At 40.2% G+C, this 27,868-nt stretch overlaps 2 protein-coding genes across 2 annotated transcripts in view; one reads left to right on the top strand and one right to left on the bottom strand.

The window, feature by feature from the left end:
- Positions 1 to 26: 26 nt before the first annotated feature.
- On the bottom strand, positions 27 to 14,222 carry LOC137170852 (ras-GEF domain-containing family member 1B-B-like). Its single transcript, XM_067574452.1, has 14 exons — positions 13,970 to 14,222; positions 7,527 to 8,066; positions 7,285 to 7,407; positions 6,774 to 6,911; positions 6,379 to 6,594; positions 5,692 to 5,766; positions 3,771 to 3,863; positions 3,538 to 3,640; positions 2,952 to 3,031; positions 2,649 to 2,744; positions 2,457 to 2,552; positions 1,946 to 2,069; positions 1,742 to 1,814; positions 27 to 1,610 (listed from the first exon to the last, which is right to left on the bottom strand). The coding sequence occupies exons 2-14, from the start codon at positions 8,058 to 8,060 to the stop codon at positions 1,577 to 1,579; spliced, it is 1,785 nt and encodes a 594-aa protein (XP_067430553.1). The 5' UTR covers positions 8,061 to 8,066; positions 13,970 to 14,222; the 3' UTR covers positions 27 to 1,576.
- A 196-nt stretch (positions 14,223 to 14,418) lies between these two features.
- LOC137170350 (chondroitin sulfate proteoglycan 4-like) overlaps positions 14,419 to 27,868 on the top strand; it is a 39,644-nt gene continuing 26,194 nt past the window's right edge. Inside the window, exons 1-3 of the mRNA XM_067573651.1 lie at positions 14,419 to 14,498; positions 19,811 to 19,901; positions 20,510 to 20,646. The gene's annotated coding sequence lies outside the window, so the exon portion shown is untranslated. The remainder of the gene's footprint in view (positions 14,499 to 19,810; positions 19,902 to 20,509; positions 20,647 to 27,868) is intronic.

The raw sequence follows: 27,868 nt of genomic DNA on the forward strand, positions 1-27,868 counted from the left end.
CAACCAACAGACAAACAAAGTGTGAGTCTATTCAGTTTTTCTGTTTATTTGAAAGAAAAAATATAAATCTCTTTTCACAAAGACCTTCAGTATAAGTACCCTGACCGGTGACACAAATGATACACAAAAAAGATTGAAAAAAGCTTACATGAAAAAAAAAGAACTTTATAAAACATTTGAAACATAAAATGAGCTTTTTTAAAAACACAAAAATGTAGAATCACGTTCATTCATAGGCAGATTTTAAAGAATCAAATCATGCTCACATCATCACGGATGAGATGAAGAGGAGGATGAGTTTCCCGTTTATATCGAAGCTGCACATACACATATCAGCTTGCCCTCCATTCAGACCCAAACACACTTCTTTGTCATAGATGAACTGGTGTTGTATATAACAAAATAGCTTACATTTGACCAATCAGCAACAAGCTCATGGTGAAACTTCATAGAGATTACATAAAGAAAAACATATTTTCTGATACAAAATACAACTTAATACTGTAGAAAGACGCCTTAAAATAGGAGTCACATAGTCCTATAATACAATACACAAAACCCCACTGATGTACTTGAAGTGCATTTGATTTGCTTTGCATGATTAGCACGATGTTTCCGTCACTCACACGATTTTGCATCACCAATACACACGTCAAAGTGCACACGTCACAAAAAGAGATCATGTTCAGAACCAAATAGACTGTGGTTGATGAAAGTAGTGTCTCCGATATGTGTTTGGAAATAAGTGGGTGATGTATTGACTTGCATTATTAAACTGGATAAAGGGCTCGAATGTAGTGCTTAGAGCAAATGGAGTAGATGTGGTGCAGGTTTTGAAGCACTCAACAAGACAACGATGTAGCATCACCACTCCTAAAAGCAGTTGTTAGCCTGTTATTTATAATACAAATCAATGTTGACCAACTCTTCCTTTCAGAGCGGATTTCTCCTCTCGCTGTAGTTTTGATTGATCTCAACTGAGAGAGAAGCAGTGCTAATGATGTAATAAATGCTTCATGCTTCCACAGCTTCAGTCTTTCCACAATATGAGACTGTTTTTGCTGGAGTGTTAGCAGAAGTCATCACAAATTGCGCCATTTGATGCCATGATGGAGGTTCACTGAAGAAATAAACCAAATCCATACACTTTTTTACTACTTCTGCAGTCGTCTGATATCCTCTAAGTGCCTCAGATAGAGCTGATGTTGAAGAAAAAGCACGGACGATGATCCAATCGGTAATCCAGGCGCTTCATTCGTTTAAAAAATGATTTCAGTTCATGAAGACTTGCAGGGCAGAGGGCTAAAGTAATAAATGCAGCAATTGGGGTCCTTTGGCACTGAATGAATTTCATTAAGGAGTGTTGCAGTGTCTGATTTATAAATCATTAGCCCGTATAATATATCCCACTGTTCTTCTGTGAAAATATGATCCCAGCTGCGTTTGTTGTCCAAGTCCAAAACATAAGCTTTGGCCGTGGGAATGTTAAAGTGTGTCCATTAAATATGGAGAATCTGTAGCTTTATATCACCTCGTTCATTTACACTCTACTAGAGCAGAGGAGATTGTCTTTCTCCTACGACCGATTCTCTCGATGCAGAAGGGAGGATCTGAAAAGGAGAGCAGATAACCAGTGTTATTATAGTTATTATTATTGTTATTATTATAATTATAAAATACACAATGTTTGAGTTGGTTGGTTATTTTGTGTGTATGAGTGAGTCAGTGTTGGTAAACCCACCTGAGAGATCTACGACTGTCTTTCTCCATGTTGTTCTCAGGTCCTTCACTCTCATATGAGGCCAGATGCAGCTCTGCAACAATCGAACAAGTCTGAGTTTAATTTGTTGTCCCACTGAGTGAAAAACTGCTATCATACACCTGACAGTTGTATGATTTATATATGAGGAGATAAATGCAGTGATCTGTAAGACTGTATACTGACCATCTTCGCTGAAGACAGGTGTGGTGACGAGGTACTGGAGGATCCGGCGGTCTCTGTTGAATGGGCAAGCAACCTGACGCCAAACCAGGAACTCGCTCACTTGCTTCGCCAGCTCCCACAGTTTCTGTTTAAACACAGTGACAACAATCTTAATTCATGCTAACAATACTTTAAAAAATGAATTTTTTGGCTCTTGTATATCCTCAAATAGCACTAAATCATAAAGACCATATGGCATAAATAAAAACAAAGCATTCAGAGGGAGAATGTGTTGCTCTTTTTTAGCCACAAGGGGGCATCATAAAATAACATGAAAGACAATAAGCCTCTTCTCAAAGCCTACAGTAAACTATTAGTGTAGCTGTTACATAATTCCACAGTGAATTATGAAATATTACTGAGTGAAAATGTGTTTTTAATAGTGCTGTCTGTTAATATTGATGACAACAGTCAAGTCAAAAGCACAGCGCTCTGTTTTATGTGTAATTTTGAACTTGAATTGTGGACCTACTTCAAAGTTGATGTGTCCATTGGGCAGCCTGCTGGCGCAGCCCTCATTCAGGAAGTAGATGTCTTTGATGAGGAGACTGAAGAAAGGAATCACAATCTGGAGATAAAACATGACAGAAAGTTAACATTCACATTATACATCAGGGATGTGACACTTTTTTTCTTTCTAGAACCATCCTGTGTGCTCTCTCACCTTCTCTTGGATACTGTGTGCGGTCTCAGACCTCTGGGTGGCACCGCGGAGCGCAGTGCGGTAGTTACTGAAGTTACTGGACGGGTCCATCTGGTGCTGAATGAGGTCAGACAGAGAAGACAGTCAACAAACAGACACAGGCTTGAAAAGTTTAACAGAAGAAAGAAATCACACACATACATTAAATGCAGACAGCAGTACTGGTACCACTATAGAGACTACATATAGTGGGAGAAGATACCAGACTATCAATAGCTTATGGTGAGATAATATATTGTGATACATGTATGCAGGTTTTCTCACCTCCAAGATTTCAAACTTGTCAGTGTTGACTTTACTCCAGGTCTTCTTAAGTCTGGAAACGGGACTCATGTTCATCCCAGCTGAGAGACACAGAGAGAGATGTATGTTTGGAAACCTGACACTTATTGTAACAAGCTGGATCTCTTCAAGCCTCCACTAGTTCAGTTTGAACTTCCTTGAACAGATTTTTTGTTGTGAATCATTAATTAGCGTTATCCAAACTTCAGCTGTGACCTCTATTCAACTGGATTATTGGGTAATCAATCAAGAAATGGTGAGAACTACAATAGCAGCGTCGCCTACGTAAACTACAAGTTGTAACAGGGTGGCTTGTGAAATTAAGAATAATGTTGATTATTGGCTTAACAAGAAGCAGTGACTCAGTTTTAAGTATTAACCTTGAGCTGATGTTGGATTTCTATTGTTTCTACTTCCTTTAACGTGTGCTGGCAGGAGTTTAAGAAGTGTAGTGATGCTGTAAGGCATTTCCCAGAGATCATCTGTCATTACTGCTGTGTAGGGGTGGGGTATGTTGTCTGCTATAAATCATCTGTTGATGAAAAGTGAGTGTCTGTAGAATACTCACTGATGATGGCCATGAGGGAGTTGAAGTTGCCGATGTTAAAACACTCTTGAGCCACATCGATGAAGAACTCTATGATGCGCGCTCTATGTTTCTTCTTCACTGGCTGAAATGAGAGAACACAATAGGAAGTGAATCAAAGACTCCTCACTCACTGGTTTTGTATTATATGTACAATTTTAACAGAGAGACAGAGATAAAGAGATTTCTGAACTGTTCCTTTAAGAACAACGTACCATACAGATCTCAGTGGCCACCAGGTAACTCAGTCTGTTGAACCAGTTTACGTAAGCCTCCAGGTTGCTGGTTTTACGCTTCCGGAAGAAACCCTGAAACACAGTCGGAGGGACAGAACACAGTCAAAACACAAGCACAGTCCACAGAATGAAAGAGATGCAGTTTTCAAGGTTTTATTGGTATTTATAAATCATGTTTCTGTCAGTATCTCATTGTGTTTAGTGTTCGATCCAAACAGTAAAAAGTCTCAGTCTTTAAAAAGCAAACTGGTCCTGTTTGTTAGAAGTGAGAACATAAAGTGAAACATCTAGAAAAAACGTAGTGGGGAATTATGGGTAGAGGTAAACTGACGACTTAAAGTCTTTTTTACATTCCGTATGGAAAAACAGTCTCAAATGTGAACACTTACTCTTGATCTTGGAAGAATATTGTTTAAGTTTGACAAAGAAATGTTTACTCAAGGTCCATTTACTAGCCTTTCATAGAGCTTTCAACCCCATTTCATGGTCTTCCTCATCTTCCTCTGAACAACAAAAATACTGAGCAAACTGTGTGTGCAGAGGAAACCATAAGATGCAGTTGAAAGCTCTGAAAAAAGCAAGCGAGTGGACATTGAGTTTTTTTGTCAAACTGAAACAATATTCTTTTTGTAAGATTTTGTTTTGCAATTTGTGCGCATTGTCCGTTTTATACTTGACAACAAACATCAAAACCCTGACACGATTAGCTCTATGAGATTCTACATCATCAGTGTCCAATAAATCATTTTATATAAAGTAATACTTAGAAACAGGCAGCTGCTAGTCTGTAATTTCCTTTGCAAATGGATCTTGAGAGCCCTCACACCCACACAACCTCTGAAACCTGCACACTGCAGTCTGTGATGTGTCTGCTGTTATTTTCATCTCTTTTTTTTTTTTTTCATCTGCTTTTGGTTATTCTGGTTTTCTGTGAGACGGTCCGTGGTGAACCTGTTTGCCAGAGGCACTTTTATACAAATAAACATTATAAAAGCTGTGTATAAATAAACTTGACATCGGCCGTGATGACGTAATCCCAGAGATTCGTGGCTCTATTAAACGCTTACACAACTCTGGCAGCCCACTCTACTCCAAACTTCCCCTCTACACTTCAGGACCCCTTGCGCTGACTCAACCGCTCTTTTACACAAAGTGGATCTTATATAACTGGCACGGCACCGGTAAAGGCCGAGATGCAGCACGGCCACAAACACCGACTGAAAGCTTGTTCTCAGCAGCGCTGATTGAAAAACAACCCTTCAGCTGACTCACAGGACCACTTAGCAGGGAAAGAGCTCTTCAGACGTACACAGAATGGCTCTTTTATACTGTGTTTGATGCAGTTTCAAAAGCTACATTAAAAAAAAAAATTCACATCTATCTGCCGGGAGGATCTTTCATGTGGTTTCTAAAGCAAATTAACTTGAACTCAAGCGGACCACAAATTAGGCTCAGAGCAGAACCACCAAGACGCTAGAAATCAAAATAACTAAGAATGACATAAAAATAACTACAAACTGGGTCTTCTCTGTATCATATCATTGATGCTGATAATTATAAACAAGTCATGTGTCTTCTTCTTTACACACAAAACTCCTCTATGATTTGAATGATTTATTTTCATTATGATATCTTGTTGACATCTTCGTCTCGTGTAAACAAATGCTCAATCATCTATAAATTCTGTCAATTAGTAACATGCGATACTAGAGGGGAAAGAAACACACAAAAATACGATAACTAACAAGGAAATTCAATAGATCCAAGATACAAGTTCAAAGTCTAATGGGATGGTGTAAAACGAATGTTGTGCGCTGTGGTGGCCAAGAGGAAGCTGAAAAAAACTGTAGAGAGAGCTAATTCATGGACATTAGCTCGTTCGTTGTAAACTCAATTATACCTTATGGTTCTCAAGAGGATCCTTCATGGCGAATGTTTGGATGAACTCCTCGGGGCCGATAAAACTCAGCCGGTCCTGGAGGCAGAGAACAGGATGAAGAAAAGCGTAAACACAACAATAACAGTAACATGTAAGAGGAAGATGACGACAGAAAAAAAAAAACAGGAAGATGATCTAACAGAAAAATAAAGAATGATGTAGGAGACAGAGAATGAGAAAAAGGAGATGCTGGAGAGATGTCTTCATGCGCAGGGAGAGTTACGACTTTAATAAAGGGTCATTACAAAAAAAAAGATCACACACACAAACCAGATTTGTGCTCTTAAAAGTGATTTAAAGTTGCCACAAAAAATGGTATATGACTGAAAGCCCTTTCTCTTTATATAAAATGACTATATTAATAAACCTTTCTTTATGCACCAACTGCTGTAAAACAGACCACACAACGCGGTTTATGGGTAAAACAGTAAAACCAAGAAATAACAATCGTAAAACAAAAATTCAATAACTTAGCTGTTTAACACTTAGATGAGCGTGAACCTTAAAGTGTGTTCCTAATGTTACAAAATCAACACAACACAAAGTCCTGCAAGAACACTTTTCACCAGACAACTAACTAACTACAGATTTGCCTCTCAGTCTCACAATGATTACACATGTTTCTATTCCCCCAATCTAACTTCTTACCAGTTCAATGTGTGTGAGTTGCTGCGCGAGGATGAAGGGGTCGTCGCACACGCTCAGTACGTCGCTTCGCTGTCCGGATGCCTGTTTGCTTTTCAGGGAGGCGGGACGCTCCATCGCCACGGCGTTCAGCGCGGCCACCGCCTCCTCGTACTGGCCGAGTGCTGACAGGCGTTTGATCAGCCGCTGGGTCATCTGCTGCATGGCTCGCCACGAGTACTGGAACAATGACACACAAACACACAAAATGAAACATAAACACAGATTTAGGCGGATGTTGGGCCGAGAGGTCAACAACATAAGTCATAGAATTGTACCCTGCAGTCTTTCTAGTTACGTCTCGCTTTCTACACATTGTGATTGTTTTAAAATGTATATACAGAGGACATGACACTGACCTCATCCCCTCGGGCCACGTGGTGCGTCATGTCCTTGAGGCAGCGCATCATCCTCTCGTCCCTGAAGTCGTAAGGAAACGTCTCCGTCCACTCGGTCAGCAGCTGCACCAGTTTAGGCGCCACCTCGCGGAAACGGATCTGAAAAACATCATATGTTAAATGTGTTTGAGTGCATATAATCAGAAACGTTTAATAGCATTTATGAGTAATATATGTCTTGGGACAAAAATCTAAATGTAATGACGTTTGTTTAAGTCATTGTTCCCACTGAATGTTTTCCCTTCATTTTTATTTCCCCAGTGTCATTTTGTATCCTCTCTGTCCGTCTGAAATGTCTAGGCTCATGAAATATTCAATAAATATCCCCTCCCAAAAAAGAATTACAGAGCTTTGAGTGTTTATGTCTGTGGGTGAGAGAGTGTGACAGTGTTATTATAATGGGTGTGAGGTGGTGTGGGAGCGAGAAATAATTATACCTGTGTGCATGTGTGTTAGTGTGTAATCTGCCCACCTTATCCAGCAGGGCGTCTCCGGACCGCTGCTGCTCCACACACAGGTGACAAACCCTCGTCATGAGCTCGTAGGGGTGCAGGAAGAGGCGCGAACTCAGCAGGAAGGTGAACACATATGACCTCTGATGATGAAAACACAAAACAGCTCTCAGAGATCTTTCCTCACACTGAATGAGTCTATTTACAACCAGGTAATGTGTTTATTCAAACATGCAGAGATTACATTTTGACTGGGACTTACATCAGGGTAGTAGTCCACTGTGGGAACCAGGTGCTGGATCAGCGCCTCAAGAGATGCTGAAACCAAACTGTTGTCATGGTAACACATCTCCCCATAGCTGGCCGTGATGCCATGTCCGTAAAGCTGGCTTTTCGGCGGAGCCGCGTTGCTCCGACAGGACTGCTCGCTGCCGCTGCTGCTGCTGGTGTGACGGTGCGCACGGCCCGGACAGGAAGAGCTGTGCTGGCGAGGGCTGTGCTGGCGAGGGCTGTGAGGCTGCGGCGAGGAGTACGGGTTCTCCGAAACCGCGCAGCTGTTGTAATGATGCTCCTTCACGCTCGAAGAACCCAAAGAGGCGCTTCGATAAGCGGTGCGAGGCTGTGGGATGTCGTAGGGGTTTTCTGCGGTAGAGTAGGCGCCGTTGTAGATGTTTTCCTTCGCGGGCTTTGCGGCGGTGCCGTTGCGGTACGGGCTGTGAGGCTGAGGATGGTTGTTGTTGTTGCTGTAAAGACCGCAAGAGCTGAACTTTCCAGCGTACGGGGTGGTGGGAGGCATGATGACCTGGAGAAAAGACAGAATGAATAAGGATTGATTATTGTGTTCCTTCATCTTTTTATTTTAGTTGATAAATCAGTTAATCATCTACAGAAGTCAGAAAATAATGAAAAATGTCTGTCTTCCCAGAGACCAAGGTGATGACTTTAAATTGCTTTTGTTCAATCAACAGTCCAAAACTCACATTTCTTCAATATATATATATAACAATGTAAAAGCAGCAAATCTTCACATATCAGAAGCTGGAACCAGCAACTAATAATAATGACTTAAACACTATTAATCATTGTTGATCCATTTTTGATTGTTGATCAATCTTCTGTCGATGGGCTTATCAATTATTTCACCAAACGTCTCAGCAGTGACATTAATTATAGTGCCATAAAAGTGAAAGTGCCATCTTTTATGTAAAACATTACAATTTCTCTCTGAACTGTCCATCTTCCAGTCAAGACAAGTGGCTCTATAAATGACTCTGTAACCATGACTACAAATGTCTCCTGTATTTTTGTTGTTGCTGTTGGGCTACAGGTTGACTTCTCACTCCCTGAGAATGTGGTTGATGTTTAATTCACAGGTTGTGAAAATATCTGTTAGACTTGATCACTACAAGCGAAGACTTAGACGTGTCTGTGAAAGTAATTACACTTAATCACATAATTTTACCCCTCCTCTGTTTATCCCTCTTGGCTTTGAATTGTTGTGAAATTCACTTTCCATTACAAGTTATTTGTTGACGAAGTTTCTACAAATAGGCAGATTTTTCCTCTGATTCATTGCATCTTTAATCATGTTCTTGAATTTGTTGGCAACAACGATGCCGCATGATGAAGAAAAAAACAGGCTGACAGATGGAAGACCTCAAGACAGCAATGATTTTTTTTTTTTGTCTTAATGGTGAGGATAATTGGATCTGAGGTAGGTAAGCTGATCCCTGATCACCACCGAGGCGTGCTTTAACTCTGGAGCCATCTTTATCCTGCTACTGTTGTCTGTCTAGGAACCACATGCCAGCGTAAATCAAACCGCACACACACTCATACATACCTCACACAGTGATGTACACACATGCACGTACACTGTGCCAGAAAACAAAACCCTGCAGGAATCCAGCAGACTTTTGTTTGTCCATCACAGCGCCGACAGAGGAGGGTATGCCTGAGCCAACATCTTACACACACCCACACACACATACACACACATACCCTTGTCCACTATGGCGCCTAGCCCCATGCCGGTATAATCCAAACACACACACATGTCACACATAAACAAATGATGGCTCGAGCGACACACACACACACACACTTTCGTATACCACAGCGCCTGGCGTCATGCCAGTGTAAGCCAGTCCAGTGCCAGCCCGTCTTCTGAACCCTGTGATCTCTGCCTGCTGTTCTCCTTCTAACTCAGTTAAAAGATTACAGTGACTTTACCTTCCTAAAGTTACAATGTGTAATCTGCATGAGCTTGGCTCTGGTGGTCAAATTGAGATAAGAATCTACTGAGTAATATTTACTCCAGTTTGGATGTCTTTTTTTTTCTTCCTACAAGCCTCTGTTTGCACTCTAAGGTGACCTTATAGACGAGAAAAACACATTAAAACTTTTAAACCAGTGGATTTTCCAGACTGAATTCCTAAAAAGCTGACCCTTTGGGTAGTTGCGGCTTCTATGCTGCAGCATTGAAATTTTTACTCTTTCTAAATCATAGGTTGGACTCCGTAAGGACAATTTAATGATGACGTTTGGGAGCATAATTTCATATTGAAAGTATTGTTTACATTCTCTCTGTCTGTAAACTCTGAAAGATTGCAGCCTTTTTACGGAGGAGTTTGATGTGGTAATAATAATACAGGAAATGGCAGAAATGTACAGTTTTGGTATAACATTGTACTGACAAAACCACAAGGATAGAGTTTCATGTGTGTTGCATTCTACATTTTTAAAGCCTTTTTCCTTTTTCCTAATGTGACACAACAGACAATACCTCCTCTGTTGACGAAGCGACACAAACTGTAGCGTGCACTACTTAAATGTCATAACCCAGTTCATCAAGAGGTTAAAACTAATCGAACTTTAGGCGGAGCTGCAGGCAAATATCATCTGTTAATGGATCTAAACCAGTGAAAACTGTTCATGCTGCTTCAAAGAGGCATGTGCACAACAACGCTATTTGGTGGTCCAAATGTCCTACTGTATGAATGTGGCCTTTGTTTGGCTTTTCATAAAATGTTTTAGTGTGCTATGACTGTTTGAAAGCTTTAGAGGTTTTTTTGACCCTGACAAAAATAAACTGATTGGGGGCGGTTGCAGGTGTTCATCCATTTGTTTTACAGCTGGACAACACTTCCTTTTTGTATCCCTACAGATTTGCAAAAGCCCCAACTTCCCTTCAGTTAGTTTGAAAGCTGAAAACAAACTCAATCTTTCAACCTTTTAGGCAGATTACTTTTTTCTAAGTCACATAATGTGGTTTTAAAAGGTACGCCCAGCTATGCTGAGGCCAGTTATAACAGGAGGGGGAGGAGGAGGGGGAGATCTTCAACAATAGAGGTATTATCTATCCTGTCATGGCATTAACAACCACACAAAGACCCCCAGGAAGAGATCACAGCAGATCACAGCAGATCAGACACACACAGCAGCTTTCACACACTCTGTTCGCTACCATCAGCCTGTACAGCATGACGCTCTGCCTCTGCCTCTACCGAGACTGGGATCATTTTCATATCAGTCCAACCAGTAAAAAAGGCTATCTCATTCTTCAGTGAGGCGTGAACTCTTATTATACCTTGATAGATATCATAAACTGCGAGTTTGTGTGCCATAAAACCACACTTTTATTTCTCAAGTGCAATAAACATACAGGAATTTCTCTTGGTGACTTTAGTTAAGGAGCATATCGAAACTCACATATTGACATAAGGAGATATTACTACACGTGGCTGAAGGGCCAAAAGGCAGAAGCCAACCTTTGGCGCAAAGGAGACTTGAAGAGACTTAAAGGTATTATGTATGAACATATACAGTGCAAAGTGGACTATATAGCAATTATGCAACATTGCATGCAAGCACACTAGAGCTAACCCAGTCATTCTAAATTGTCCTTATTCAAAGCCAATTGACCCCTGTAAGCATCTACGTGCTCTCTGACCTAATAATAGTCAGTGCTGAAACCCCCTGATGCTCAACTATAACGGGAGCTGAAGGAGACAAGATTAGTTGGAAAACAAAGACTTTTTGTGACTTTTTGAGGCCTTTAAGCAGAGCCAGAAGCTAGAAAATACTTCAACGTTATTGTAAATCTACCCATATTGCCCATTGTATTTGAAGGTTCAGTATAGTTTAATCAATTCCAATGATGCTCCTACTTTAAAATCCCCTTAAAACATGTCTTTTCCATCACAGATATACATGTCATTGTCAGTGTTCACAACAGGGACGCCTGTGTGGAGTTCAGCACGTAGGTTAACACAATATGGATGGCATGAGAGAAAAGAACAGGCTGGACAAATGGCGCGCGCGCCTGATAAGGGGACCTGTAAAACAATTTATCAGCTGTTCAGAGTAGTACATGCCATTGTAATGACATGCAATATTTGTTTTATTTTGTTCCCCGTGTACTTTGAGACTAATAAGCTACAACAGGTAAGGAGGGTGAGCAAGACAGGCATGTTAGTCTGAGGGAAACCCTTCATGTTCAGCCTTATTCCCAACAATAAACGAGGTTAAAGTCCAGGCTGTGCTCATATCACTTACTCATGGTTTTCACAAAGCTGCACACTAAACAGTTTTACAAGAACAAAAGTTCACCCTTTAAAACAGCACAGGCATATGCAGATATCATGTAAAATGATGTCAGTAACCTGGACACAGTGTACTTTTACTGTATTTATGAATCCAGCTGGTCTAAGAGATCCCAAAGAAATCTATTCAAATTTTCTGAGCAGGAAAACCCCTGAATGTTTATTTAGCAAGTCAGGAGCATAACAAAAGGGCTTGGAAAATTACAGAGTTCAAGTTCAAGATAGCTTGTTTTTTTTTATTTTATTTGGTAATTTGAGGATGCATTTTGATTACAAGCTGTATAGTATAGCAGTCTGAAATCTGAGATTGGGTTTTTTTCCATTGCCATGAGTCTATTCCAACATGAGATACTTTCAGTTTTAGGGTCTTGCAGAAGCAGAAACAAGCCATCAAATCTAACTTCAGTCCACTTGCTTTATAGACTTGTCTGTCTCTTCTTCTATTGTGTTCATACCAGTTAATAACATATCAATAAACAGCTGAATACTGTATGAGAACCTGCATCTGTCTCTTCATACCCATAATCCTTTCTGTGTTGGGGTTGTTTTCCCTGCACTTTGTTTAAATTACGTTCTTACCACCAGACTCCAAGCGTCGTCATCACCTGACCAAAGTAACCAAACTAAAGCAGGAGGACGGAGCCCACAGCTCAAACAAACCACTCCACTCACGGTCGAGTAAGCGTACGGGTCAGATGAGGCCTCCGGCCGTTGACAAAACACCAGACGCTGAGACTCGCTGACCAGTTTTAAAACTTGCACCTGCACTTAAATCTGACGGGCAGGCACACAGAGCCGGATACAGACACCAAACTCAGATCGCCTGGAGAGATATCTGGAATACAATTCACCCACTGCGGGACCTGTTTCCATCCTTTATTCTCCACACACACGGCATGCATTTCCTCGTGTGTAGGCTACACACACACACACACAGAGGCACGCAAGCCTAACACACACACACACACACACACACACTTGTCCCCGTATCATCTGGTAGGCTAGTACAGTATTAACCTAGAGTCAGAAAAGATAATGACACATTATCTCCTCTGCTGTAAGGATATAATAAACCCGAGCCTGTGCATGGGTTTTTTCCCCTCACACGCGCACATTTGTTATTGTCCACACACCTACAGACATGACAAACCTCTACATCACAGTACAGTAGGGAAATTTCACTCTAAGATGTGAAGGTATTCAATTTAAAGGGCAAAACAAGTGGATTAGATTGTGTTTAGACCTCGTGAAGTCCCAAATGTTGCTCCTCAGACTGCCTCTGTGTTCATTATTAAATGAGTTTAACCATTTAATTTGAGGTTTATTTAGGCAACCAAGCTTGAAAAGTAAGGGGAATTTGAGGCAGTCAGTGCAGCAAGTTAAGGTTGCTGTTGGTTTATATAAAAGAGGTGTTTGGCTAAAGAAAGAGATAATTAAAGCCTTTTAAAGTCTGTTTGGCTAGAAGTACACACACTTTCTCTCGTTCTTTTTTCCCTTTTCCCTAGAGACTATCACAATCTGTTATTCTCTCTCTCTCTCTCACTCACACACACACATACACATACACATACGCTCAAATACACACACACACACACACACACACACCAGGCCACCATGCCTGTTCTACATTATGGGCTTCTGACTGAGTCATAACACAGCAAAAGTAAAAGCTGAGAGCTGTGAAAAAGCCATGCTGTGCAACCACAGTCCCATCACAGGTGCTGGTGAGTAATGTTTGTTTGTGTCTGTCAGCCAGCCTAATTATAAACTCATATGGGTGGTGAACAACAACAACAAATGTAGATACAGTTTGAGGGAGAAAACAGAAATTAGCTTTCACGTGTCACAAAAGCTTTTGAGTTAAAATGACTATAAAGTTTCATTTTAAGTAATTAAGCCCGTTAGTCATGAAATAAACTAACATTATAAAGAGTCTGAGCAATTTAGTGATGCCTAATACCTAACTGCAACGTTGTAAACATAGTTTTCTGACTATAAACGTGAATTTTGTAGAGTTAAATGTCTTATATAACGTCTATTTCAACAACAATAAAGTTTATTGTCTCTATAAATATCCCCTTCATCCACAAACCGAACTTACCTCTTATGTGATGCAGCTCAGTGTCCGAATGCAATCTCTCTTTCTGGCAAAAAAAACAGTGGAAAAAGAAAAAGGAGCAAGACTATCCAAACTATTTTGTGATTTCCGCTGTTCGCGTACGTTTCCACACCGAGATAAAGCTGCACGGTGTGTAACATACAGATGAAGTCTTTCAGTAGTGTGTCCGTGCTGTGCTCAGCTCCATTGTGTGTCCCCTCTACTGATATTTGAGTCAATTTGAACCAGCAGCGCCGTAATGAGCTTCAAAGCGAGGCGTATTCAAATGACTCCCATAGAGCCGGGAAAACTGACCAATCGCTGCTCGAGGGCGGGTGCCTCTAGGGGCAGTGCGGACCAATCGCAGAGGAGAAGCCGAAAAATCGAAATCTCTGAGGATTCTGATTGGCTGGCTCACCGTCCGTCGATTCTTTCTCTTCAACCACAGCCAGGAGCAGCAAATGTTTTTGTTGGAGAGCTGAAATATGGAAGGTGTAAGGTTTCCTCCCGGAATGTGTTTGTGTGTGTGGCTGTAAGTTGGTCTCAGTTACTTAAAATCAAGGCATTGCGAGGGCACAAGCTCCCAAGCTGTTTTATTTCGTGTTTATAAAGTTTAATGTCGTAAATTATGTCACTAAGCATCATGGTGGGATTCAGGGGTTTTCCTTACCTGCCTTTGGCTGCCTTTAATTTCTGTACTGTATGAAAATCAGATGGAAGAGCCTGGAAACTTGCTTTGATAATGGTAATCCTTAAAAGTGAATATTTTGTTGATTTAAAGCTCAATTTTTTCTTTATTTTGGCCTCTTAAAAGCATAGGAGAAAACAGAAGCCCAACATCTGACATATTTCACCTTATACAGTTAATATGACTTTATTAAATTTAGACACAAGTGTACATCCAACTGAGCAATTTTAACATTCATTAGTTGTGTGTCTACCAAATGACGAATGTCTTAATATTCACTCTACTTATTTTTAGTTCTGTTTTCATTTCTGCCACCAACTCCTGCGGGAAATACCTGTCTCTTTAGTTGATAAATGCTCCAATATGTTCAGAGCTTATTTGCTGAGTTTGTGGGCCAGAAAACAAAAACTGCCAAATTCAGTGATAATTATCTACAGGTTCATCACTGCAAGCAACGCCTTTTCACATTACACATAGTTGTTGTCAGTATAAAATATAATGATAATGCAGATATCATTTCTACTTGGTAATACAGTTGAAAGCAGGATTAATGAAGGTTGGTCGGTGGCGTGTTCATGTTCTATAGTGATAAGCTCCAAAATCCAAGATTTCAGACTCTGAGTTAATTTTTAACCCTTTTGTAGCACTTTATGACACTTTTACATACAAATGTTCATGCGTAAAGGTGCAGTATGATGAACACACTTTCAATCCACGTTTGACCATTCATACGCCACTGTTACTCACAGGTAAGTATACTTGGTCATGCAAGAACAGGATCTGTAACTGTACCTGCATTTTTGTATAAACAGCTATTTACGGTAGTGTTTATACTATTCAACATAGGGGATAGTAAAGGCAAAGTGATCATTTAGTAGATTTTTCTTCATTTGTAGGAACTGCATTAATTGCATGTTGTTGCATTAGCTTTTTAGATCAACCATGATGACTGATTGTTTTGATATCCAGTGGGGGTTTTTGAAAGGATTTCACAAGCCCACAAGGTTGGAGTAATTACCCAACCCAAAACACAAAGTCAGCCCTAAATTGAAGTGAAAACAAGAAGATTATCAAAACTAGGTTTTCATGTAAGAACAGGAATATGTTCATTGAATCCCGTTCTACTTTCATGCAGTCTTTTGGTCCAATGTGGGTCTTACACCTAGGTACTGGCAGGGTTAGAACAGGCTTACTAGGAGCAAAATTCACTGAACACATTTTTTTTTACCTTGTCAGAGTATAAAAACACACCTCATCTCCTTTTCTAAATGTTTAGAATATACTCTAAATATATATACTATCGCTCTCTCCAGCAGTCTAATTTTCCCTGAAATATGGTAATTAAAGCAAGGTGGGTGCACTCCATACCCACCCCCTCAACTACCACTGCACCGCTGCCATCCACCTCAGCCCAGTCCAGTCCTTTTCATTGCGTAAACATCAAATTACATAAACACTGCGTTTGATTTACAGTACGACCGAGCCCAGAAGTTGTGGGCGGCGCTCATTTTTTTGATCACTGACGCCTCTTACATTCTGACACATCACTGCTCAGGCGAGAATAGCTGATCTCTGAGCCTTTCAGGCTGCAGGGGTTTCTCATTACAATAACCCAACTCCTACACCAGGCACCCAGGCACACAGTTTCCGGCTGCACTTGGCCGTGCGTGGATCACAGATGCATTGAAACAAAAATACGCCCATGCACACACACGCACACGCATCCCCTTCCGGTGGTACTTCACCGTGGCGACGCATGGTGAGGGCCCTTATGGGATTTGGCTTTTCGATTGGCTGCTTGACGCCCACGGCCGCCAGAGAGCTATTGAGGAAGACTTCCTGTCAGAGTGGTGTATGAAATCAAGGATGTCAATGTAAATGAGATCAACGTCAACTGGTGGTTAGCATGATGTTACCATCACTACCACTGCGACCCAAAATATTTGTTTTATCAGTGTGTCTGGCATACTTTTACTTTTATTTTTATGTGCTGAAGAATTCATTCCAAAGTAGAGTTGGCATCCATGTGCCACCATATATACAGTGCCATGTTCATGTGATGTTGTCAGTTTGAATACCACCCTGCATGTTTGTCGTACCCCCTTCTGTTCATAATCCCAACTAGGGCTGCAACTAACAATTATTTTCATTATCAGTTAATATGTCGATTATTTTCTCGATTAATCAATCAGTCATTTGGTCAATAAAATGTCAATGACTGTTTCCCAAAGCCCAAGGTGCAACTTCAAATGTCTTGTTTCTCGAACAACTGACCATAACCAAAAACATTCAGTTTATGATCATAGAAGAATAAAAACAGAAAATATTCACATTTAAGAAGCTGAAACCAGAGTTTTTGTATGTAATGTCAAAATGATGAATTGATTATCAAAAGAGTTGGCAATTAACTTTCTGTTGATCAACTAATCAGTTAATCAACTAACTGTTGCAGCTCTATTCTCAACTGCCACTTTCTGTTGAAATCTTCAAATAGAGTCAATGAAACAATGAATTAAATGAGTTTTTGTGTTCTTAAACACATCTTATGTCACACTTTTAGACCAGTTGTCATTGTATGGCAGCAAATGACTGATAAATGAAATTGTTTCAGGCTTATAATGGTTTCCAAACATAACAAAAAAGAATGGGGGATTCACTATATTTGAAGTATGACTTAATTACTTAATATTCTAATAACAAGAGAGAATATAATAATAGGAAAACAGAATTGAACATCCTGTAGGATTCAAACTGAGGTTGCATGGTTGCAGAGGCTTAATTGTTAAAATGAAAGTTTAACCAATTAAGTTTAAGTTGTTTCTTGTTTCCCATCCGTCAGCATTGTCCAGCTGACAGATGGGGAATTAATGAAGTCACAAAAGTTCATCTTAAAATTACTCTGTGTCCATTTGAACTGATGTGCAAGCATTTGGTGTAAAGGTCACTGTGTTCAAGTTGGTTCAAGTATCCATGCAAACTACACAAACATAACACTCATCACCCTGCCAACACATCTCACACACACACTCACACATAGACAGATAACGCCTCAGATGTTTCTTATTTTCCCATTATTCATCAAAACTCGAGGTGATGTTGAAAGTATCAGCAGGAGAAACAATGACTGAACAAAGAGGGAGTCTTGCCCTTGATTCTTTGTCACCAAGACAACAAATACTGAGTTTTCCGAACTTTCTGTACTTCTTTATTTGAGGAAAATTGGTGAAATCTGATGTAATTTTATTGTAACTTCACTATACTCTAAAATTACAAAAAAGGGACATTAAGTATAGAACAGGTTGGTTTATAGTTGAAATGAGAATGTCTGTGACTTTTTTTTTATTGTATTGGAGTTGCACTTTGTCTTATAGGTCCGGCCTGCACCTCACATACAGCTGATGTGGCTCACTGTTCCAGTATATGTCATAAACATTATTCATGTGTTCCTGTATGCTCTGCCAATAAAAATGTCAGTTCCCGAATACAAAGATGTAGTTCATGATGATCCCTGACACTCTGACAGTCATCATGGGAGTCAGTCATGAGTGACGAAAAATCATCTTACAGAGAAATGATGAAATTACAAGAAAAATGCATGATCTTCAAGAATTGTTATTCACCTTTATACAGATCAGAAAAAAGGCAGATTTAATATCTTTTAAAAACTGTAGATTGAGCTACTATCCATTGTAAGACAAATGGCCAATATATTTATTGTCTTACACAGATTCTCTAATTACAGCGAGTTACCAGTTTATTAGCTACACCTGTACATTGTAATGCAATACAATACACCAGCGTTGCTTAATAAAGCTTATAAGTTTAGATCAGCAACGATTCGTCGATTAGTTGATAGACAGGCAATTAATCAGCGACTATTTTGCAAATCGATTAATTGTTTCGAGTTTACTTCCAACTCTGTAAAATAAATCTATATCTGTTTTCAAAGTTTAGAGCAAACAGCACGCTGCTTAAGCTTAAACCCAGATGCCAAAAAACATTGAGTTCAAAGGTTTCTGTCCGGAATGGTGTTTTGGATTTCAGGGAAATGGTGACAAGGACAAAACAAATGATGTCAGCCGCCACCAGCAGCAGCAGCAGACCTATGTGCCGTAGTGAGTGTGGGTGGGATTATACAGTGACAGCTGGGTGAGATCATTATGGTTCGGGGAAAGGGGGGGTGGGGGAGATAAGACGGGGGAGAACCCGAGAATCGGGGGAGGGGGAGGCAGAGGGGACGGGGTATAATGGGTGTTGGGGCAGAGGGGTGGGAGGCGGGCTTAGCATGGCTTTTATGGTGACATTCTTTTCTCTGAGGAATGCATGCGCTCGTATGTTGTGAAAAAGATGTAAGAATTTCAGCATAGAAAGTAATAATCCAGCAGCGTAATTACGCTAACATTACAAGCATGGAAGACCTGAAGCGAGAGATAAGTATTAGGACAGTTCAGGTTGACAGGAGTAGTTGATATGTGAATATGATGAAGGGGGATGAGGGGAGAGGAGGGGTGGGTTGGGGGGCAGGAAGATGGGTGACTCACAGGCTTCCAGTAAGAGGTCTGACTCAGCTACTGGAAGCCCCCTGACCCAGTCTGGAGACAATATGTGGCAAATAATCTATGTCTTTCACTTTGCTGGAGAAAAGAGATCGTAAAGGTCATAAAACTATGAAAAAAGCACACAAGGAAATATGTTGGCCAACCAACAGCTGTCACCACTTTTGCTTTTTCTAGGGTTAGGGTTAAAATGTATGCAGCACTTGCATACAGGTCCTCGTAAAGTAAAAGCAATAGAGTTTGAACAATGCAAAGTATACACATTATTTTTTGGAGTGTGTTACTAAGTTTCAATATTTGTCAGCAGAGACAGATTTTAATAGGTTGTTATGTCTTGTGTATCTCCCCCAGCAATCAACAACAGGGAGCCCGAGAACAGTTTCACTTTGAGACACTTCGATTTCTCAAAAACACTTCATGAATCATGCATGTCTTCATCGTCTCCCCACTACTGAATAGAAACAAACCCCCCCCCCCCCCCCGCTTTTATTGATTTGTTCATTGTTCTTGTCACTCTCTCATACTGAGTCTGCTCTGCTCTTTCTTTGAAGTGATCCATCTTTATGCTAAACCCCCTGACTGTGAATCACGTTCCTATAGAGACTCTGTAAGATGGGAAGCAAGTGGATCGCTTTTACCCACGGCAACAGTAACCATGTAATGGCAGGGACTGCTGATCACAAGTGCCATTGTGAGTCGTGACTGGTGGACAGCTGATCTCTAGGCTATGCCAAGTTTTACAGCGTATTAAATGTTCTTTTGTTTTTTATTTAGTGAAACAACAAGGAAAATGCAGGTTTTTGGTTACATAATTGATGACTAAGGTTTGAGCGTCAGTTGTCATCTGTGTGTGCTTTCTCCTGCTGTTAAGAACTTGTTCCAAACACATAAAAAGCATTCATCCGAACAAGAACGGTTCTTGAATTGTGCTTTGTAGTTTAAGGTTTTCTGTATGGTTTGGATCCTGTTCTCAATCCTAAAAAAAACTGTACCACAGTTAACCAGGAAGAGGAGTGACACTTGCTGTTATTTGAGTTCATGAGACATTGTTGTCACAAGGTTATATAACCAAACTGAAAGAGGAAACAAACCAGAATTCAAGCACACCACTCTGCTTATAGTGAAATCACACCCTAAGTGAGAATCAACTGACCAACTGACTCAAGTTAAAAAAATAACCGTTGAACAGGACTGCAGATTTGAGGAACTAATTGGTTTTGCCTGTCCTCTGACTATATGCCAAAAAGACACAAAGTCCTAGTCTTCCTCACCTTCTCCTTCCTCCTCTTCCTCTTGTAGCTTTTACCCGCCCGACTCTCCATGTGGGAGTCCTGTGATGGTTGCTGGTGATTGATGATAGTCGGACAGAGGGCCTGTTTCCTGGATGTGAACCTAGCTTCCATGTCACACACACAGATATCCTTTGAGGATGGGAGGTACACACACACACACATACACATACATGACCTACACTGACATAGACGCACAGACTATACCTTACTTCCTCTTTGGATAGAAAAACCGCACATTCCTTACGTTGACCTACATCTGCTTTTCATTATTATTCCACAACCAGTAAGAGACTAAACCAAAAATAAAAATATTTTTATATCTAAAGGTGAAATGTCACTTAATTTAAACTTATTTTTCTAATAATTTTTTGATGTTGGAGGCTTTTTAAGTGGCTCCACCTGTGCGAATATGCAGTTAAAGTATGCAAAATCACATTACAGTAATGTGAGCATATGAAATACGATAAGTACCTGTGAAAAGACGTCAAGTGGGTATCTGCCAAATGCTATAAACTGACTTCCAACTACTCCATGAAAATTTTCTCTGCTGTGAATCACAGCAGAGAAAATTCCAACAGAGACCAAACCTCAGTCATGCTGTAGCGTAGTGAAGGCCAACTTAAGCATTGAGCTCTTAGAGTATGTTTTGTTTCTCCTGAGGGAAGACAATTTGCTCAGTTTTGATGATGTAACTTATTGTGTTTTTCTTTCTTGTTTTCTTTTGTAAGGGAAATATAGACCAGTAGTGGACAATGAAAATGCTGCCATCAGTCATGACTTGCACTATTTTGTGCTCATACAGTAAAAGAAACTTGCACACTTTCCTGGGAGTGAATGAGAAACCGAGTTTTATTTTTAAAAATATATGTAGGATGTTGCCTTTATCGTGCATATGTGCAATGTAAAGGCCTGATTGTGGCTCGCAAGCAGTTCACATCTCTCCTCTCACTCTTTCTCCTTGTTCCTCCTGGTCTCAATTGTCCCTCTTATGACTCTATTTACCGTCTAATTAAAGCTGACATCCCATGAAAAGTAAATATTTAAAAGGAGCCGGTGAAACCTATATTAGTGTAGCTGTTTTTAAAAGCAAAGGCAGAGCGTAGGCACTCTTGGATTTCTTTCAGTTCTGTATCTGTATGAAATGCCCACTCTGCTGCCTCCCAGTCCTCCCAATAAAGCGTTAAACCCGGTAGAAGTCTGAGGTGGGATGTGAGCGGCCCACGCTCTTACTAAAAACAAAAGTAAAGATACATCTGGGAGCAAGCGCAGTCTGCAAGTGTTTTGATTTACTTCTGTAATTTCACTGTAGCTCCGGTGGTTTTACTGTAAACCACTCCTACACTGTCTGCAGATGTGGCACTAGATGTAGTGGGAGGGAATGTATTTGTAATGTGTGTGTGTGTGTGTGTGTGAGTGAGTGTGCCTGCGTGCTCTACTACATGTCTAAACTTTATCAGGAATTCTGTTGGTGTTTTCAAAGGAAACTGACTTCACTTTTCACAATTGTTGACCAATCACTCTCCCTTTTCCAGGACAATTGCAGAAAAACTTGCTACCTTTCACGTCTTCACAATGACTCTGTCTCTGTATGCTCCTAATTGATCATTGTTCTGTCAGTTGAAGGAAAATTCAGAGTGCAACAAGGTCTGGTTTTTCTATAGCCTATTTGATTGAGAAACTAGTGCACAGGATTCTTATTTCACATCCAAGAGGGAAACCTCATGGTATTTTTGAAACATGTCCAGTCAAAATGGCAATTACATATTGTAGACAGAAATATGACAATTACATTCCTCTACCACAAAAGAAGCATGTAAAACATATGTAAACTACAGAATTTTCATAAATGACACAAAATATTTTTGTCTGATCATTAGATAGCAACACTTAATCTACAGCTTTGCTAGCGACTCTGTGAGGCTGTACTTAAATCGGCTACAATCGATATTTTCTATAATCTCAACATATGAAATAACATTGTATAATGTGAGAGGCTTCGCTCATAGTGATGAACCTACAGAGAATTATCACCAGCTCCCTTTGGCTATAAGGAGCTTCATAGCGAGTTTTAGTTAATCGTTAAGCTTTCTGGCTGCAACTTTACCATTTCAGTTCATTCTCGCCGCTCTCATAGAATCGTTTTTGGTCGTATCAGTCAGCTGTTTTCAGAGTAAAGGTCTAAAAGCCCGACTGTACACTACCTTCTCAGCATCAAATGGCAAACAGCTACAGTTAGCACCTAGCTGGTGAAAATAGTGAAGCATTTAGCATCTAAAGAGCCAGATATTTCCCTCAGGAGTTGGTAAAAAACAGAGCTAAAGAGTGACTCAGATTCGGCAGATGGCCAGAATCATTACTCCAAATGAATGATACTGTTGCTCCATAACTGCTGGATGTGTAAATATGCTACTGTTTGCTAACTAGTTCGCGATATTAACTAAAAGGTGATGATACAGTGTGTCAAAGTTGTGTTGTGGCCAAGAAAATCTGTTATTGCAGCACAGTGGCGCTTTGAGCTAAATGCTAACTTTAGCTTTCAAACATGCTCACAATGACATCGATAGCATGCTGATTAGCACTGAACACAAAGTACAGCTGAGGACAAGCTAAACAAAAATCACAAATTACCATTTATCCTGAGGAGAACATTGATATCTGCACCATATGTCATTGAAATCCATCCAACAACTGTAGACATTTCACTCAACACCACAAATGTTAACCTCGTGCTGGCACCAGAGGAAAAGTCAGGAGATTACCAAAGTCAGTCAATCGAACCGCCAACCCTGCCATCTGTGGAAGCTATCTCCTGATCGACAGCTGCTAGATGAAAAGTTGCGAGATGAAAATTCAGGGGATCACCACAATCAGGATGATTCATCCTCTAGGGACCATGAATGTTAATGGAATTTTACTTCCATCTCTGTTTGTCACTGTTTGCCTAATTGTTTTTGCATAATTTTTAGACAATATCATGGCTTGTTGTGATGTTGTACACATGTATTTTTTTAAAAACCTTGTCCAATCACTAGAGTGTACTTATTTTTCATCACTGTCTCCTAGCATCATTATATTATAACAATCAGTAGAGCAGCTGGACATTGTTGCTCACGCTCTTTTCATTCCTCTACATAATAAGATGGATATAACATCTAAATTCATCCCAGTGACTGCATGCAAACCGTAAACATTGAATGAGAAGAATGCAAAGGAATCTGAAGGCATCCTGGACTTTCTATTCATACTGTCAAGGATTTGCGAAAAACAAACTTGTTTTCACCCAGGAGCTGTATTGTTTCTGCACGTGTTGTTGTGCGGCTGATGAATTCAGCGCCCAGTTGAGAACAGAGCAGCTGAAAGTGTTTATGCTGGCCCTTTAGGTGCAGGTGCACAATTGAGCCCCAGGGAAGGAAATGGAGGGGAGGGGTTTGAATGTGACACAAACAGGAAACAAGCTTTGTGTTCCCTCTTGTTCAGCAGTGCACGAGAAAGGTTTATAACTCTGCACTTTTGCAAGCTACTTTGTAGGCTTATCTAACACAATATCCTTTGCCAGGAGCTTGCATAACAGGCACTGGTGAAACATATTAACCTACTAAATTCAATCCTTTTTGAATCTGTCATTGATCAAATTTTTATCTTCACCAAGACTTTTATGGTACGTGAATCCAGACATGAGTTTAATGGGAGCACTGGGCAAAATGCCAATGGAGGTTCAGGACGTGCCTCTTGAATTCAAAAAAGCAATGCAAAGTAAGGCCTTTTTTTTAAGCACGTTCACGTTCTGTTTCTCGTCAAATATGGCTCCTCGGCCCAAACAGATCTTGCTTGTGTGTTCTGGGTCAGAAACAAGCAAATACACTGCCTGAAGCAGTAAAACTGTAAGCACCACATAATGTTGCCAGCAGTAGTACGAAAATGCTAGCCAGTGTAAACAACTGGATAACATTAAATAAAACAACCAGTATGGTAGCAAAATAAGAATAAAACTTGTCAGAGGGATGGACACTTGAAAACCTGATACCAATTTCTACCAAAACATAATCTGCATTCATACATAATCTGCAAAATTCAGTTATCTTTTTTAGGGACAAGTTATTTATCTCCTTTATTTAAGAGAACTTACAATATCATCCATCCATCAAACCTTAAAGTTTATGCTGTGAATGCATTCATGTTCAGACTAACTATATAGGTCTGTATGTCCAGGGAACAGGGTGTGTTTTTCTTGTGTGTCCAAGGGATGTCCTACATGGTGTGGGAACAGGTCACACCCCTGAACAGGAAAGACATTAGGAACAGCAAGCGTGTTGGGGGAGAGGGAGACAGGCCGAGGAGAGGGGGGCTTTCAGGGAAAGGAGGAAACCAAAAGAGAACACCCTCAACTTTTCATTCTCACAACAAAACCCCTCCCTCTGCCCCTTCCCCACTCTCCTCCTCCTCCTCTCCCAACAAGTGCAAAGTGTCCCTCCTCAACAATAAGTGCACTGCAGCATAGCACAACAACAAATAGTGCGTCACTAACGAGTCACGGCAAACATTCCTGCCTGTCTGCGTTTGCGTGTTGTCCAATTATTCCCGCCGCTTCTCCCCGGACTTCAAATGTGTTTTGGGACAGACAGTTTGTTATGGGAGGGGTCCTCTGTGTGTTTAGTTCTATTTTTTTTTTCTCCACACATTTTCGAGGGTTTACTGTCTGACTCTGGAACAATTGATTTTGTTGTGATTGTGTTGGTTTTTTTGCCTCAGCTTGACCTGAAAAATGTTGTTTTGCAGATGATTGTGTGATCCTTTGTAGTAACTGATATTACAAGAATTTTGAGACAATTTGTGGGCTAAGCCGCAAAGCAGTTTGATTGTAACAAACAGTAGAAGTGGTTGTTAATGGTTAATTCCAGCCTTTTGAGTTTATCCAACTCAATTCAAGTGTGTTTCATAAGTTTTCAGTTCTTAGATGAGCATAGATGAGTAATTTTCACACGAACATCAGCATAATTGAACATAAGGTTTTCATATAACAGTAACAACAGCGACTTGTGACCTGAATCTGGGCCACAAATGGCTCTTCTGTAAACACCAGTGCAAAAAGGGAGGGAAGAGTTTGCTTGTTTTTAGAACGAAGTGCCACTCCAGCTTCTCTCGTGGGAGTGATTCATTCCTGTAGCAAGAAAGAGAGACAGCAGAGGAACAGAAAGAGTGGAGAGAGAGAACAGGGAAACCAAGTAATAGCTGGATAAACAGTTTCTACTAGGTATTTCCGAATTGAAGCAAACTCATATTACATAAGAGCAAAATTTGTGATCACTGGAAAAACAGTTACATAATAAGTATTGTCAGTACATTTATGATAGGAACAACATAATACAAAAGTTAGGTTACTAAAACCACCTGTAGTTGAGCCTGATTTATTGAAATTTTTTAGGTTTTAAAATGCAAGAAATGCATGAGAATCCCCAGCAGAGATGGCAGACTCAGGACCAGAAACACCAAATCAAATGACTGAATGAATTGAATGACTATGATGTGAAAGAGTTGCTGGTACTACCGATCTCACTGACAATCAACTCATACTGAGGCGCTGTTTAGGACGATTTTAGCTCATAGATTTGGTAAGTCACTCTGTGTGGTTGAGTGCCTCTAGCTCTCACTAATTCACTAATATAGAACTGTAGGCAGCTATAGCTGCTCCATGCCTAACGTACACCTCCCAGTAGGAACAAACAAAGTGGCATCCAGAAGTTGATCTAGCAAATCAAAGAAACGGCAACAGTTTTTCTCAGAGTTAGGTTGTCCAAACAAAAGGTAAAAGCTGCTGCATGTATTGAGAGACTTTCTGCCTCCTTATGGGTAAAAATCCCTTAACACAACTAACATTTTGCTTTTATATGACAAACATGTGTGAAAATATTGTGCTCAAGCCATGTTTTTGTTCCATACTCCTTTTATTTTGGAAGAACTCTTCACGCTATTCTTATGCGCAACACATGATCAGAGTTTATCTTGCAAAATTTTGACTGTGTCGATAAACAAGGAGCGATGCCTTTAAGGCCTCCATGGGTCACTGGCTTCACAACAGTAACTATAATCACATTGAAGCATGTTGGGAGGCAAGTTTCAGTAAACTGTGGAGGAGAAGTAATGTGAAGGAGGAAAATTCCAGTGAATGAGTTCATATAGTGGCTTATTTTTGTATTGGAGCAGAACTCAATTATAAGCCCCCATGAATTAGACAGTTTGGATGACAACAATGGCTGATTCATATCTAACTCACTTAATGACCAGGTTGCCTCTGACCCCAGTTTTTGTCCATGACTCTCAATCATGGACTCCTAATTAGTTAAACTTTACAATTGGCTCTTTCATATCCCCCAGACCCTGCATGTCTTCCCAGGCTTACTGTTGTTTTTTTAAAAAAAGACAAGACGGTAGGGAGTTGTTGTTGTACTAGTTGTGCTAGTTTATCTGGGAATGGAGGAATCTCTGACATCCAGGTTTAATAACTGTGGCAGGGTGGAGCCTTACTTAATGCATAGTTAAGATCTTTGTCTATCCAGTTGTGAGGTGTTAAAGGGCATAAATAGTAACTTTATCTGCATGTCGAAAGATCTGTTAAACCTGTTGGTGTGCTGCAGAAAGTACATTTTAATAATTTAGCTGTGTTTAGCTATTTTGGTGTATTTATTTACTTAAATCAAGATAAATTTTCTACATTTCATCTTTGCATTCTGGTGTGGTGATAAATTGATTGTAAAGAGTGAATTAGTGATAAAAGAAAAAAAGTTGAATGTTTAATTTAGGTTTAGCCTGGAGATATTTCTCTACTTTGTGTGTTTTCCAGGCAATCTCAGCATCTATTCAAATTCTGTCTCAGCACATTAAATTTTATGATCATGTTTAAGCAGCACGCTGTCTTTTTATTCCAGGAATACAAAAGGGCAACCCCTCCTACAAAAATAGCTTTTGGTGAGTGAATCGTACACTGAGAAATAGTATCACCATAGATAATCCAGTTAGACGTTGCATGGGGAAAGATCACACAAAAGCTTCATCGAGAGAGACCAGATATTAGCTTTGGGTGCAGCACATGATATGTAACGCATTTCCTGTTTTTAAACTCACAAACAAATCTCATCTGTTTTTAAGACCCACCAGCAAGAACACTGGTCTCGAAGGTTTGAAATGTTTGAAAACTACCCAACCGCAAAGTTGTGACAGCCCGTCCTGTGCATGACATTGATAACATGAAATGTGTGTTGTGAATATGTGCTTGAAAGACAAGCTTAGTGCGTGAAACAATGAACCGTGTCTGTCGTATTTTAGTTTGAGCGCATGTTGTTGTGACTAGGACAGAAGCAGTGACTCAGAC

This window comes from Thunnus thynnus, chromosome 19 (genome assembly GCF_963924715.1).
Source record: "Thunnus thynnus chromosome 19, fThuThy2.1, whole genome shotgun sequence".
Lineage (NCBI taxonomy): Eukaryota > Metazoa > Chordata > Actinopteri > Scombriformes > Scombridae > Thunnus > Thunnus thynnus.